The sequence below is a fragment of the Strongylocentrotus purpuratus genome, unplaced genomic scaffold (genome assembly GCF_000002235.5).
Source record: "Strongylocentrotus purpuratus isolate Spur 01 unplaced genomic scaffold, Spur_5.0 spur5_scaffold_5, whole genome shotgun sequence".
NCBI lineage: Eukaryota > Metazoa > Echinodermata > Echinoidea > Camarodonta > Strongylocentrotidae > Strongylocentrotus > Strongylocentrotus purpuratus.
In genome coordinates this window covers 12,457,054-12,472,650 of record NW_022145611.1, presented here as the reverse complement: position 1 = coordinate 12,472,650, position 15,597 = coordinate 12,457,054, and the positions used below count along the sequence as shown (strand labels likewise).

Sequence of the window (15,597 nt, the reverse complement as noted above, 5' to 3'; positions counted from 1 at the left end):
GGAGGGCAAAGTCTGTTCGTGTTTGTTTGCCAATGTTGATATTCAGGAAGCTAGGAAGTCTTGGTACCATCCAAATGTCATTTCCCGTATCCGGACAATTACCCCCCCCCCCCCTGGAAAACCATAACAATTACCTTTATCGGACGATTACACCCCGGACAACCTGGACAACTCATTGGACAATTACCCTAGTGGTTATTGTTTGTCTTTGTTTAGTCTTTCTGGGTCAATTTTAAAATTAAATTGATGAGGCACTAGGTATTTTTGTTGTTGTAAATGCTAGTCGCAGGAGGGGAGTGAGTGTGGTAGATTCAATTCAATTCAAATTTATTAAAATGGAACAGAAGGTAGATTACGGACCTACCACGACAACCTTGTAAAAACCTTGTAAAAACCTTGTGAAAACCTTGTAAAAACCTTGAGGTATACTAGGTCCATTGGATATACATTGATAACTCGTTAGATCGGGACAAACATGTGAAAAAAACTCCCCGGACAACTACCCCGTATGACAACCACCCCGGACAACTACCCCCAGACAACTACCCCCTACGACAACCATCATCTAGGACAAATACCCCCCTGAACACTATCCTCGGGGGTAGTTGTCGTAGGGGTTAGTTGTCCGTGGAGTTTTTTTCACATGTTTTTCCCAATCTAACGAGTTATCAATGTATACCAATGGACCTAGTATACCTCAAGGTTTTTACACACGGTAACCTGATTCAATTTTATGTTATCAGTAAAAAGATCTAGATTTTTTTCCACGAATTCTTTTTTATAGATCCGATTTATAGCATTGTTTCACATTTCTTTGTATTTAATGCCATCTGATTACAATGAAAGCCATCAGTTGATTTGATGTGTATATGTATTTTGTTGTGCTTGTTGTTGTTGTATAATGTTTTATCGTGTTCTACGGACACTCTGAAGAACAGCATCCGGTTAAAGTGTGTAACCGCAGTAAACTGAAATTATAAACAAATTATTAAAAAAGTTCTTCATAATTATGATCAGGTAATACTGTAATAGTTTTGAAGATCGCTACATGATTGATTTCAAGCAAGACAACGACCCGTTTCATTGGCCTATAACACGACAGCAAAGCAAAAGACATGTTATCAGATCTGTACTGTAAATTACCAGTCTGACGATATGTTAGATTCTGCTGAAATGAATATGTATCACAGGAAAATAATCAGGCGACTTCAACAGTAAATACAGCGTACATAAATTAGATTAAGAGCCATCTACTCAATAATAGGGACTTTTAGATGCTAGGTGTGACATCCTTGTAAGGCATCGCCGGGCACTTAAAAGGACATCACAATGCCTTAAAAGTGTCACACGTGGCAGTCCACGTTCTCGTCGTGCAAATCTAAAAGTCCCTAATCTGCACAAAAATAAATGACAAAGCAAAATGATTTGGTTTCAATATGAAATTATAGTAGATGATGTTATTGCAATGTGAAAACACCCCCAAACGGCCTTAAAAAACCTCCCTCCGGCAGGCGGAGGGCGATGAGTTGTCCACAAAAAACAGTTTAATACCACACTCTCTCCAGTGGCCAGATGTGACAGATGTTTTTTTTTTTAAAACTATATCATTAAAAATCAGTAAATAATTCCAAGTTCCAGCAATGACTAGGTCATCCTTCGGGTATTATATAAAAGAAAATAATCTACGTACACTGGACTGGTCTTTGGATACAAATAGTTAACTTTTTGGTTAAAGTCCAGATAATGAGGTCGTGAGTACAACCTCTTCCTGATTTTATTTTGACTACGAGCGTTGATGAATAGTAGGGTTATGAATACAAGCCCAGCTCGTCCCTAAAAATAATAAAATCGAAAAAAAATAGCTAATCATCTACCAACATAGACACGATCTAGCTATAAAGATATACATCCTAACAATTTCCAAAATAATTACAATATCTCTAGAGTCTAGAGCTTTGCTTCACTGAAATAAATAATTTAAACAGACGACATTTATAAACGACTGTGTACGGTATCTTTTATCTGGAAATGTAAAATAAAATATCTGTCTTTATAGTTATCACTTCTCAGTACAATGCAATTTTTACACTTATTATATTCTAAGCAAAATAAACGAATCACGGTTAAGACTTCCATATTCAACATGCAAGATAAAATAAATACCCATTAACTCACATTACATGTAAGAAAATAGCTTTCTAACTTTCTAACTTGCAGTTCAGATGTCGAAACAATAACACAAGCTGAGATGAGGGCTGATGAGGCTTTTACCACGGCATGTGCTACCTGGTCCGTGCTTGGTCCTATAGGGATAGTCTTACTGGCGTACTGGTTGGGGGGGGGGGGCTTGGGGTGCTAGCCCCCCTCCCCCCAAACAAACAAAAATCAATTAAACTATGACTTATTTTCAATTCCATACCAGTGATTTGTAAATGTTCGTGATATCACATGATTTTCAACAAAATGCGCGTTTCTCCATTTCTGTTGCAAACTGACACATTCCCAAATAGCCAAGAAGAGCATATGTTTTTTATAGTCACTAATGGGCCTTAGTGGCCACTAACAGCTAGTAACACTAGTAGAAATTTTCTTTCCAGAAGCTACTGCGACAAGGACTGCCGGGAGATTTTGTTTTGTGTATCTCTTATCCTCAAGCGAGGTTTTTATTTCCATATATACTGGCTAATAGCAATACATATTTACATTAATGAGTGAACATAGGCTAAAAATTTAAGTATTTTCAACAATTAATCTTCCAGCTTGGTATTATTTTCTTTACATTCATATCTTAAAAATAATCTTAGCAACGACTTTAATTCAAAAAACAAAGTATGTGGGTAGTTAACAGAACCATTAACAATCTTCTTAACGTAACATTTATAAATTGCATATTGCGCATAATTTAAAATAATATTCAGAAGTGAATATTTCTTGTTTCCAATATCCTTACCTAAAACTATTATCTTTTGGTCTATTTGTATTTCTTTTTGGAATAGATTAAATATAAAATTACATATCATTTTCCAAAACAAAGTCACATCCTTGCAATGTAACATAAAATGAAAAGTTGAGTCACTGCCGGGAGATAACATGCTACCGACCACTCGGGCTGTGCATGCACAGATTTGCGAACGGACGTTCCATACATACGTACATACGTAACGTGTACCGTTAAGGGGCCCAGTGGGGCAACTGAACAAGGATTAAGAGTAGAGAACGGTACAACGAATTGTCTTTTTTCTCTAATAATTTAATGAAACTGCAAAGCGTCCATCCTTCGCGCGGGAGGGGGCAACTGATTCAGACTAGGATTAAGAGTCGAGAACGGTACAACGAATCGTCTTCTTTCTCTAATAATTTAATGGGCGAAAACGAATTCAGACAAGGTTTGAGAGTAATAATTTAATGAAACCTCAAAACATCCCCGCTTCATGCGGGAGGGGGGGGGGGGACTGAATTCAGACAAGGACAGGTACAAGAAATCTTCTTCTTTCTCTAATAATTAAATGAAACTTCATAGCTTCTGTGCTTCGCGCGGGAGGGGCGAAACAAGAATTAATAGTCGAGAAAGGTACGACGGATCGTCTTCTTTCTCTAATAATTTAATGAAGTATCAAAGCTTCCGTGCTTCGCGCGGGAGGGGAAACAGATAACTTAGCTCTTGGCCCCGGGTAATTTTCTATATTTATTTATATTTTGGTGTGTTGAAATGCATATACTTGTTTGTGTTATGAAGGGCCTCAACGAAAACCAGTATTTATTTGCTAATTGGGCTACCCTTCTTTTTAAAGATGTGTAATAAATTAAAAAAAGAACAAAAGTTCTCTTTATGGTAAACTCCTTAAAATTCTTCGTATTCCTCTTATGCTAAACCCTCTATACAAACTGTCCATTCAAAATTCATTTTACTATCCTCATACTGAATCCTAGTAAACAAAACTGTCCTATCAAAATTCTCTTCATCCTTTCCACATACCTGCTACGCTATTAGAGAACCCCAGTTAGTAAGGTTGTAAGATTGTAAGATTTTATTGACTCTATCGACCCCCTCACGGGGTGTGAGAGTACAAACATATTTACAGCATAGTATCATTATCAACATACTAATAGTTATAACAATAATGATAATAAGTGATAATAAGAACAATAATAAACATATAATGAACAATGAAAACATGTGATAATATAAACAAATAAACATATTTACAAATCAAGGCGAACAGGGCAATTCACCCTCCTACCGCTACGAATGTGCCTAACAACATTGCTTACTTGTGAGCTATTACTTACAGTATTACCATTTACCCTTGGCTCTTTTGAAAAATGTGACATAATTATTTTAACAAATTTGGCTAATTTCTTTAGCTGGCAAGCATTAGCTGTATTAAAAACCTTATCCATGCGCAACGCACTTGCTCTTAAGCAACTACCACATAATTTATTTGGTATATATTTTTCTCTCATTTTGAAAGGATGGACATACAAAAATATAATGAAATTCATCACCAATATCTGTTGGGGTACAAAGTGGGCATTGCGAATCATGTACTATTTTGCATCAAATCTACATAATACCTTTATTAAATGGCAATCTATGTGTTCTACATCTAAATTGATTTAAAGTTATTGTTTCCTTCTAACATAATATCTGCAGGTATTTTTCATAAACCAACTTATTCTTAAACATCCTATAGTTCGTGCAAATACGATTTGACCAGGTAACTGCGCTCCATTCCTAAATAGACATGTCAGAAAGCCTGGTTTTCATAATATTCATAATCCATGCAGGCAGCACTATATCCATCTCTGTGAGCTCGCCAGATGTTCCCAAGTCCTGCATTATCAAAACTGTCTGCAAGAAACTTAATACACTGAGACTTTATATTGATTAAATTTAAAAAAATTACTTTGCGACCACAACAAAAATTAAACAAAGAATCAATGAATATTTTGATTGCTTCCCTTGAACTAATCTAACCCATTATCCAATCATTCTACACTTAATTTTATCCAATATTTTACCACGTCCAGTTTCGCCATAAACCATGCAGTCAGGTGTGCACTTATTAACAAACAATAATCGTTCTTAAAGGATTTCTGCGGAAAACTTCCAGTTGATCTATACACTCATAGCCCCAGACCTCAGCACCATAATAGAAGCGGAAAAACTAAGTGATCAATTAAATGACATTGTGTATCAACAGATTAAAAAAAAATGCAACCTATATATTTGCCTTTACTAACATACTATACATTGTCTTTCTAGCTTGTGTTTACCTAGGCATATAACAGTACCTATAAATTGCCGCGAAACACATCCATTCAACTCGCAAAAGTCTCGTCTGTTACATTCTCTGACTATACAACTCAACACGAACACAGGGTCATAGGGGGAGGGGCGTTAGAATCATGAAAGAAATTTCAGTGACAATGCTTCCAAGCAAACTTTTAGCTTGAATAGACGCTGTACTTTTTACAGTACCTTCAGGAAAACTTGGAAGTGTCTCAGTGGAAGATCATGAATACAAAAATGGAAGGCACGCGAAATTCACAAGATAAATGGAAGTACGTCATCGTCCTGAGCAAATTCATCATCCAGTTCGTTGAAGTTGCGATGACAAAGTCGTTTGGGATCTTGATCTCTACCTCTACCATGATGTATGTGTTCTCAACGAATGCTTCGTCGTTAGGCCTTGTGTGCAGCATGCCTACGTCCATGATGTCTTTATCAAGTGAGTGAAATTGTGAAGCAGTGGGTAATAATTCCAATCATAGTTTGTCAACAGGGTCGACGTGAGAGGAGATGAATGTTTTTCATCTTTCCTTATATTTTTGTGTGAATGTTACGAAATATATTCCTTTTAATTATCTCACAGGTCTCCCCATGGCTTACATACTAAAGAGCGGTCACATATCACCTAGAGTGATGGCGGTTATTGGAGCTATTATATCATCGTTAGGAATCATCATTGCCGGTCATCTGACATCTGTAATCGCTCTTGGATTCTGCCTGACCATAACAGGTGAGTACAAAAACTGATGAGGAATCTGGAAAACACGCATGGTGTTCTAATTAATAATTACATATACATGTACCATTGTACATGCACGGAGAGGCTACGGTTGTAATTATGAGCTCTCTGAGGTGACTGCCATTTGTGAGGGGCGTAGCCCATTATATAGAAAATAGTAACTTTTCTTGTCGCTTGAGAGAAAACTAAACCGTTAATTGCCTCGAAAATATTGCATGGTCTGTTTGGTTATATCCATTATCAACTTTTGTAATTCAGTAAAGGGGCGAACACTTTATAAAGCTAAAAATAACATATATATATATATATATATATATATATATATATAGTCAAACCTGCTTTAGCGACCACCTGTATAGAACGACCAACTGTCTATAAAGACCACAATTTCCATTTTCCTTGAATATGGCTTCTCATTGAAATCTGTACTAAAGGAAACTGTACCTGCTTTAAAGACCACTGTCCATTCTTCCCTTGAGCGGTCTTCATATTGTGACAGGTTTCACGGCATTTGTATACAGTGTAGGCCTATTCATTTTTATTTTGTTTTGTTTTAATGATGGGAAGATAATAAGGCCTAAAAAAAAGATGTTGTATTGCCCTTAAGGTGCCAAATTCTGGGTCGGTCGGTCAGAATTTTGTTTCTTTCTTTTTTTCCCCCTCTTTGGGCTGATATTTCTCAGTTTTGAATGCTTTGATACCTGTGTTTCAGCGACATCATTCAAATCATATCTTTCACCTCATAATAAATGATGGTTTACAATGTTGTGTTGAGACAACACTATGTGCTTCCCAGCTGACAAAGTTGGTTGTCAACTACCTGTAAAACTTGGTAGAAATGTGAAGATTGTTGACAAATTTTACAGGTGGTCCCGGGCACAAAGTTGTCTTTTTACTATAATTATAAAACCAAAGAATGGACCGAAACTGACTACACAGGAAGAAAACAGCCAGACAGTTTTGCATGCAACAGGTTCAAATCATAACCTGTTACAAATGTTTGTATTTAATCTGGCCCACTTTATAGAATGTATTCGTTTTTTGAGTCTGAAATGAGTCAAATCTGACAAGAAATTTAAACAATTCAAACACATGAATGTCTGAACTCGATGTATCTCCAATGTTTTAATCTGAGTTGTTCAATGTACAAAGTTACAAACTAACTTACACTTGCTGGAAAACTTTAATAAAGAAACAATATCTGAATAAATAAACATAAATACATGTGTTTTTCTTGTACACATAATTTCCATACACAGATCCGCCACACACCGGAATGTACTTGTTTATAAAAGCACCAACATCTTTGGAAGTATTTATGTATAATTTTAGAAATGTCTCTTCCTTTACACTTTCTAGTTTTACTGTCTATACTAATATCTGAACAAAGATACGTAAATACATGTGTGTTTTCTTTCCCACATGATTTTCATCCGCTTCTGCTACACACCGGAATGTACTTGTCAGTTTTTCCGTTTTTTTAGATGCAAACTTCAGTGTTTGAATCCACACACGAAAAATTACTTCTACCCCGCATTTGGCCGTGAAAGTAACAGCGTACTAGTAGCTGTTTTGGCCGTCACACGTCGCCATGTTCAACACTGCACATGCGCGGCCTTTAATTCTCGGGCGCACAGCACTCAATTACTACCAAATTAATTACATGTTAAAGGCCACTTTTTGAAAGCTCGATTTGAGACTGTCCGGCAATATTTTGGGTATAAATAGATATCAACGGATTCCAAATTGATGAAATGTTAACATAATGTCTCGATGTATATGTCCCTTTCATCTCATTTTACGTAAATTTTGAACATATTTTAGTGCATGCCTTCAAAATGTGTCATGAATACTCAGGTGTTGTGATAAGCAGCGATCGTATGGCAAGCCGTTTTAACATTTTATTAATATTTCTTGATATCAAGAATTCAGTTTTCGATATCAAGAATTATCATTGCTTTAAAACAGAAATTCGTTTCTTAAAATCAAGAATTTCTTGCTATTTCTCTTTCTCTTCCTCTCCCTTGCTCTTTTCCATCTTCGACTCCACCCTTGTCTGATTGTAATTATCTTTTACCTTCTTCAGTAAGATACCATTATTGAAATTCACTCAATACATGTTCAAAGTCTGGTTTTGAAATATAGTATTTTTAAATCTTTAGTGTGGTATTTTGATAGTTTACGCATTACTCACATATTCCGTATTATGTGCATTCCCATTTCCTAAAAAAATATGAATTCATGTATTGTAGACATTGAATGTGGCACTATGAACTGTAATTTTGCATACACAGTGATTATATACTCTAATTCTCTCTCTCCCCGCCGGCCTCTTTCTACCCCCCCCCCCTCCTTCTCAGTCTCTCGGTTCCCCGGTTTTTACCTTTTACTTCGTTCTCCACTGTCGTCCTCTCGATTCCTTCTTCTCTAGCTCTTCTTTTCTCCTACTTTCCTTCAACTCTCCTTTTTTGCTATATCTCTCAGTGCAATATGTGTACATAGTTTGACCCAATACTGTTTTTTAGTTTGATTGCCGTATTGTTTTTATGTTTTAATGTTCTCACATTGTATGATAGTTGTTACAATATTGATGAGCAAGTTCAGTTGATTTTATCATGTAAACTGAATGTAATTCAGCCTATACGGGCTGCCAGGTTCAGTATTTTAATGTAAACCAAATATCGTTAAATATCGTTAAATATAAAGGACCTTTCAGACTCGACGATAGATGATCGGGAGTATGAGTTGACTCAAAGCTAAATTAAAAAAAAAAACAGGCGCGGTTGAGCATTTTCCAAAATGGGCTGGGGGGCACTAGCAAAATAGGGCACTTTCTGGAATATAAGGGCCACCTTCAAAGGGAAACATCAACATGTATATACCCCTACATTTGATCGTGATTACATTGCCAGGGATGATTCCAATATTTGTTTCTCTCTTGACATGGTCCAATATACTATTTAAGAATCATAAACTTTGCAGTTGGGTGTGATGGTCTGAATATTGAGAACATTTAAAGATTTGTGACGTCGCAGCGCGAAAAGTTTTAAAATGAGAAAAACAACAACAAATCCTGATGGGTTTTAAGCACAATTTAATCATGAAAGACTGAAAATTCATTTCATAAATAACACATTTAAACCAATTATAAATACGAGCGAGCTCTGGGGGAAATAAATGAAAAAGTTGCTCTATAGGGGCGTATGTTATGGAGAAAGTAAAAGTGGTATTTTTCAGATAGAAACAAACACTATTAGGAAAGAAAAGCAGACAGCAAGCAATTTGTGTAAATGACAAAAGGTCTACGGGAGTGATTAGAAGCAGTAAAACTGTCTTGTCCTGGGAACCACGTCTATCTTTACGGATCGGGTGCATGGGGAGAGCCTTTAATCACTGAATAGGGACTCTTGCTATACGTTGTTACATTATTGTATTTGATCCAGTGACCTCGGGGCAGTAGCCATGCAGTAAGAACTTGTGTTAATAATAAAATGTCAACCGGAGTGGTTGTTAGAAGCTTAAAGATAATCTTTAGTACTGGTAATGCGATTGCATTGTGAAATAAAAGGTGTGGAAAGGATCAGAAACAGTTGATCATGTAGCATGTAAATATTGGTGTGCACTGCAAGGTTCTGGGGGGTGTTTCACAAAGATTCTAAGTCAAACTTAACTCTAAGTTGGACTTAAATATTATGGAGAGCCATTCGTAGCCTTATTTTGAAATATATTGAAAAGCAAAAATTCATGTATTTTAGACTTTTCATAAATTCCACATCAAGAACATGAAATCTCTCACGATAATTGAAAATATGAATGATTTGAGTCAAAATCTTATGCATTTAAAAACAAATTTTACAAAACATTTTCAAACATGCTAATGGTTTCCATAATTGTTAAGTCCAACTTAGAGATAAGTTCAACTTAGGATCTTTGTGAAACACCCCCCTGGAGTCATCAAAATCATAATAAATTTGACCGAGTCTTGGTAAAGTAACAAGCACTGTACACAGAAAGCTATATATGGGACAACACACACGGTGTCGGGGCTAGTACTACCTTGATTTCCTTGTCTTTCTATGCTCATCACTCAGCCAGTATACATTTTCTTCCAAAATTGTTCGGCACATGTCATTTATTTGTAATCTTGAACATTCACAATCTTGAACATTTCCATACACTTACAGTGTAAGTTTCGTTTGATTCTGTGAGAATTAATTATCTTTCTTTTTTTACCAGAACTCAAGTTTATCTTTAAACTACATACAACTCACATTCTCTCCAGTGTTATACAACAAAAGGTTGCTATCGTAACCACTTCTATTTTGCGGACAGGGTGCATGGGAGCCCCGGGAGTTTTTTTTTTAAAGGACCCTCAAAATAGTCGTCACGAGCGATACAAATTGTAATTTCCTTCTCAAAAGTCACATAGCCCCTTTCATTTTAGAAATAACCTCTCTGTTTATACTATGTCCCTTTTGCAGCCAACATCAAATTCAGTAGAACTTTGCAGGAATAATGAATATGTCATGTATGACCTATCTGTGAAATTTAAACATTAGCAGTGTCCTATATTCAAATTATGCAAGGAAACCCGTTTACCTTCTAGACTTCACTGTCAGACACTATTGAGTGACTGACCATAGACCTATATCCGTAATAGGTCCATGGACTGACTGGCATCATTCTTTTTCTTTTTTTTAATATTATAATAATCAATATTATAATTTGAGTAAGGAAATCCGTTGAAATGTGAAAACTTTTAGGGTGTTGCACGTCTCGGGCTGAAAAAATGCTGCGTGTCATTCGTTATGACTGGAGACTGTTCAAAAGGCTGGGATTTTAAAATAAGTTGTTTGAAATCTCGAAATGAAATATAAAAACTCAAAAATCCGGGGTTGAAGGGACCGCAGTCATGTGCCCAAAATCTCCGGTTCAAGCCTTTTCACGCAACAAAGTCCAGCCCGATAAATGTTTTAAAAAGGGGGTGTATTTGACATTTCACCCGGAGATTTCTTTAAAAAGGGGTGTCCTTTCTCTCTCTCTCTCTCTCTCTCTTTGGATTCCTGAAAAAATTGAAAAGGGGTTATAACATATTAAAAAGGGAGTGTTTTTTCTCCCTCTCTCTTGTGACTCCTGAGAAATTAAAAGAGGGGGTTATAAAATATCTCGAATATCCGGAGGGGGGGGGGGGGTGGTACATTGAGCAGTGTTCCAGATTCAGGGGGGGGGGGGTCTCCAAAGCAGGAAAGGCTCGCGAAAACACCGCGAAAGGGGAGTTCAGAAATGTTGGCAGTCCTGAGAAAGAAGGGGGTGGGGTGCTTTGGGAGGGAACAGGCATACACGTACCCTAAATAACACAAAGTGGGGGAGGGGGCCGGGTATACGATACGGGCTAAAATTAAGATACCAAATTACATTCCAAAAAGTAGCCCCCATCATCATGAAAAGAACCCCCATGAGAAGCCTGAAGGGGGCACTTTTTGTACATTTGAAATAAAGCCCCTTGGAAAGAAAAAAAAAATTGAAGGTTGATTGTCCATATTAACCGAACACAAAAAAGTAACTATGCCCCATAATTTCATAATCTACAATTGTGACAAGATTTTGTCTTGCAAAAATATTTCTATGGTAGTTAGGAAAACAATGTGTGAAAATAAGGGGTTACCATTAATCCATGGTCGAGTAAGCATACATTAAAGAATTATTCGTCATATTTCAAAATTCGCAAAAGTAATATTATCATTGCAGTTTACTGAGTATTAAAACATTTCAAAATGCAGTGTTTAACAATTGCAATGTGCCATTTAAAAATTAAAGATGGATGGAATATCAAACAGCATTGTTTCACAAACCCTACACATTACACATTTGTTGATCCAGGATTATTCAGTCTTTGACTGTTGTTCCTATCCATGTATATTGTATCTCGTCAAATGACAATGTCTCAAGTATGCTGATGACATGGCTATCATTGGCATCATCCACGCAGGGGCGTCTCCAAAGGAGGGGGGGGGGGTGTGTGGGGGTGCGACACCCCCCCCCCACCCCACCTGTTAAGATATTGTCGGTAAAATTGCGCTGCCGTCGGGAAAAAAGAGAGGGAAAGGGAAAGAAAAGAAAAAGAGAAAAGGAAAAGAAAAGAAAGAAAGGAAAAGAAAGGAAAGAAAGGAAAGAAAAGAGAAGAAAGAACGAGAAAAAAGAAAAAGAGAGAGGAGAGGAAAGAAAGGAAAGAAAGAAAAGGAAAAAAAAAGAAGAAAAAACAGAAAAGGGACAGAAAAGAAACGGGGATGAAAGAGAGGAGAGAGAGGGGAGGTAAGAGCCTGAGAGAGGAGGAGTGGGAGTAAAAAAGAGAGGGGGGGGGGGTTGTTGTTGGGTGAAGTCGTGTCGTCGAGGGAGCAAGAAAGACACGGGTAAATATCGCGCGGTAGGGGGAGAAACTGAATTCAGACAAGGAATAAAAGTCGAGCACGGTTCAACGAATCGTCTACTTTCTCTAATAATTTAATGAACGCAAAAACTTCGGCGCTTCGCGTGGGAGAGGGAGAACTGAATTCAGATAAGGATTAAGAGTCGAGAACAGTACACCGAATCGTCTTCTTTTTCTCATAATTTAATGAAACGTCAAAGCTTTTGCGCTTCGCGCGGGTGGGGAAAAAACTTCATTCAGACAAGGACTAACAGTCGAGAACGGTACAATAAATCGTCTTCTTTTCCTTATAATTTAAGGAAACAGGCGAATGTCATCCCATGTTTCGGACCTTATGGCTTTCAAAGAAATCATATCTGGACCGTCAAGGAAAATGTCTAAGAACCCCTGGTCTAGTGATACGTTCACTTGCCTACTTTATTGTTTCGTATCGTTATGAATGTGGATTATGCTTCCCTCAGATCAATTGTTAAACTTTGTACTACACTCTTAGATTAGATCGGCTGTATGTACGAAGGTCCAAACTTTAAGCATGCACCATGTACCGATTCATTCATAAACTATACCCGCCCTACCTTAGTAATGTTTTGGCTCCAATAGAAACAACAATTGAACAAGATCCGTCCCTATAGGGAAATATGGCTCATATAGCCAAAGACAAATTGCGGTAAGAAGTCCCTCGCACATTGCAGGACAAAGTTGTGGAATGAGCTTGATTACCCTTCCTTCACGACTTACATTAATTAAAGCTTTTAAACGCCACCTAAACAACCGCCACAAAACAAAAACTGAGTATATAAATAAATTGATTTTTTTTTTCTCACCGACCTTTTCTCTTTTTCTTAGGATTTTTGTTTAAAACTCTTTTTATTTGACTCTTTCCATTCATCGTTGTATATATTTTTTTCTTCATTGTTTTGCTGTAATATGACCGCAACTTTGTTACTTTTCACATGATTCATATTTCCATGATTGTATGTTTTAAGTTGATATTGTATATTATTTTGTTGGTTCGTATGTTTCTTTTAATTGGACCCATGTGGAAACAGCTATTAGCTGACAAGGGTAATCCAACCCTAGAATAAATCAAATCAAATCAAACGAAATAGATTTATACTTTCAAACCAAAAAAAAATGAAAAAAAAACGAACAAAGGAAAAGTTTACAGTCATATAATTTTAGATATAACCCTGCAACATAATTGTCAATTTCCTTTTTGTATTGTGTTTTTTAATTGTTTGTTTTTTTACTCACGCTTATCTCAAAAGGAATTGGACTGTCGATGGGGTACCTGCCATCCAAAGTCTTACTCAACGACTACTTCATGGATGATTTTATCCTCATGAATTCTATAGGCAATCTAGGAAGCACTGTAGGTGCATTAGTTGTTCCTGTGATCATTGAAAGATCACTACAGGCTTACGGGTTCAGTGGTGCCATGTTGATCTTAGGAGGAATCAGCTTACATGCAATAGTTGGTAGCGTTACTCTTCGGGCCAAAGAATGCCCTCGCAAATCCACAGGCATCGGGAAGGCAAGGAAAGATAGTCAAGAAACTGAAGAGATTCCTCTGATAAATCCTAATAGTGATTACCAGAGTGTAGATATGACTGTGGGGGAACCAGACATCTCGGTTGACCATGAAGCAACTTCCACAGATATTAGCCAGTATCAAGATCAAATTGGCGAGGAATCTCCGAGGCAAAGATTGTGGCACTGGATTCGGCATTGCATCTTCGTGGAGGAACCTCTCATGTCACTATCACTTCCTTGTCTCTTCCTCACGTCATCCATCTTGCAGTCGTGGTTTTTGTTCCTCGTTCCGAGAGCAGAATGGCGCAGAATTCCATCTTCTACAGCTGTCTTGCTATCTTCTTTTGGTGGAGGAGGTGGGATTATTGGTCGAATTCTGTGCATAGTTCTCCTCTACTTTGGGGTCGATTTCATCGTGGTTTTCCTGATCGTGGGCGTGATATCATCGACTACCTTCTTAATCGATCCGCTGTTAACATCGTTCCCGGCCATGTGCGCCACGGCGTTTGTCCAAGGAATGTGCCTCTTCAGCTCATCTCTTGGTTATGGAGCCTTCATCAAAGTCGCCGTGTCCAATGAAAACTTCACGGTTGCCTCGGGAATAAGCGGCTTGGTGGTCGGCCTCGGAGGAAATATAGGAAGTCTGCTGTCAGGTAGGCCAACCGTCATTATTACATTGACTTTTAAACCATGGAGATATAAGCCGTCAGGGGCGGATCCAGGAATTTCTTCCCGGGGGGCACATGGGGGGGGGGGGCACACGGGGGGTAATAGAACATATATATATATATATATATATATATATATATATATATATATATATATATATTTGTAAGGTCACCTTTTTAGGTCAGCCATTGGTATTTTATTTTTTTATAACATTTTTTATTTAATTTTTTGGGCCGGGGGCACGTCCCTGTTTTTCAGTACATTTTTGGCGAATTTAGGGCTGATTTTAACATATATTTGGGGCCGGGGGTATGTGCCCCCTGTGCCCCCCCCCCCCCCCTGGAACCGTCCCTGGCCGTTGTAGGACTTCTTCTTTTTTCTAAATGTTACGAATGTGTTTTCTAAATGTCATATTTTAGGTCACATAATTATTTACATTGTTTTAAAGTAATCAAAGACATATTAAAAAGATATTTCATAAGGCTAGCCGGCCAGCTTATTCTATTTTGCCATTTAATACTCTAATTTGATCTGAGTTTTACCAATTTGTTTTCTAATCTCTCTGTCTGATTGTGAAGGTATGATCAAGGACAAGACTGGATCCTATACCAAAGTATTCCTTTTTCTTGGTTTTGCCAACTGTCTAACTGTGATCCTCACCATTGTCTTCTTGGCTGCCCGACGGAGGCGGGATCATCTTTCCTTACAAGAAAACTTATAAGACAAATCATTGTATTATAAGCGAGTCTGTAATTAGCCACTGGAGTCGTATGACGTCAACGTGTCATAGGTCAAATGAACATATCTCAAAACTTACTCGCCTGTTCACTCGCATTCTGTGCGTGCGTTCATCCTTCACTGTTTAGTGTATGTAGTACCGAGTGTTCGCCGTGCTTTCTATATTTTTATTCATCGAAAATTCCTACAAGAGTTGTT

At 37.4% G+C, this 15,597-nt stretch overlaps 1 protein-coding gene across 1 annotated transcript; it reads left to right on the top strand.

The window, feature by feature from the left end:
• Nucleotides 1-5,652: 5,652 nt before the first annotated feature.
• Nucleotides 5,653-15,597, top strand: LOC100892178 (monocarboxylate transporter 12). Its single transcript, XM_003726182.3, has 4 exons — nucleotides 5,653-5,732; nucleotides 5,877-6,023; nucleotides 13,728-14,645; nucleotides 15,240-15,597. The coding sequence occupies exons 1-4, from the start codon at nucleotides 5,654-5,656 to the stop codon at nucleotides 15,380-15,382; spliced, it is 1,287 nt and encodes a 428-aa protein (XP_003726230.3). The 5' UTR covers nucleotide 5,653; the 3' UTR covers nucleotides 15,383-15,597.

Excerpts from the sequence above, each read along its gene's own strand:
- LOC100892178 (XM_003726182.3), top strand. The coding sequence starts at position 5,654 with ATGATGTATGTGTTCTCAACGAATGCTTCGTCGTTAGGCCTTGTGTGC. Across the intron at positions 6,024-13,727 it reads ATTCTGCCTGACCATAACAG|GAATTGGACTGTCGATGGGG; the intron begins GTGAGTACAAAA and ends TTATCTCAAAAG. Across the intron at positions 14,646-15,239 it reads TATAGGAAGTCTGCTGTCAG|GTATGATCAAGGACAAGACT; the intron begins GTAGGCCAACCG and ends CTGATTGTGAAG.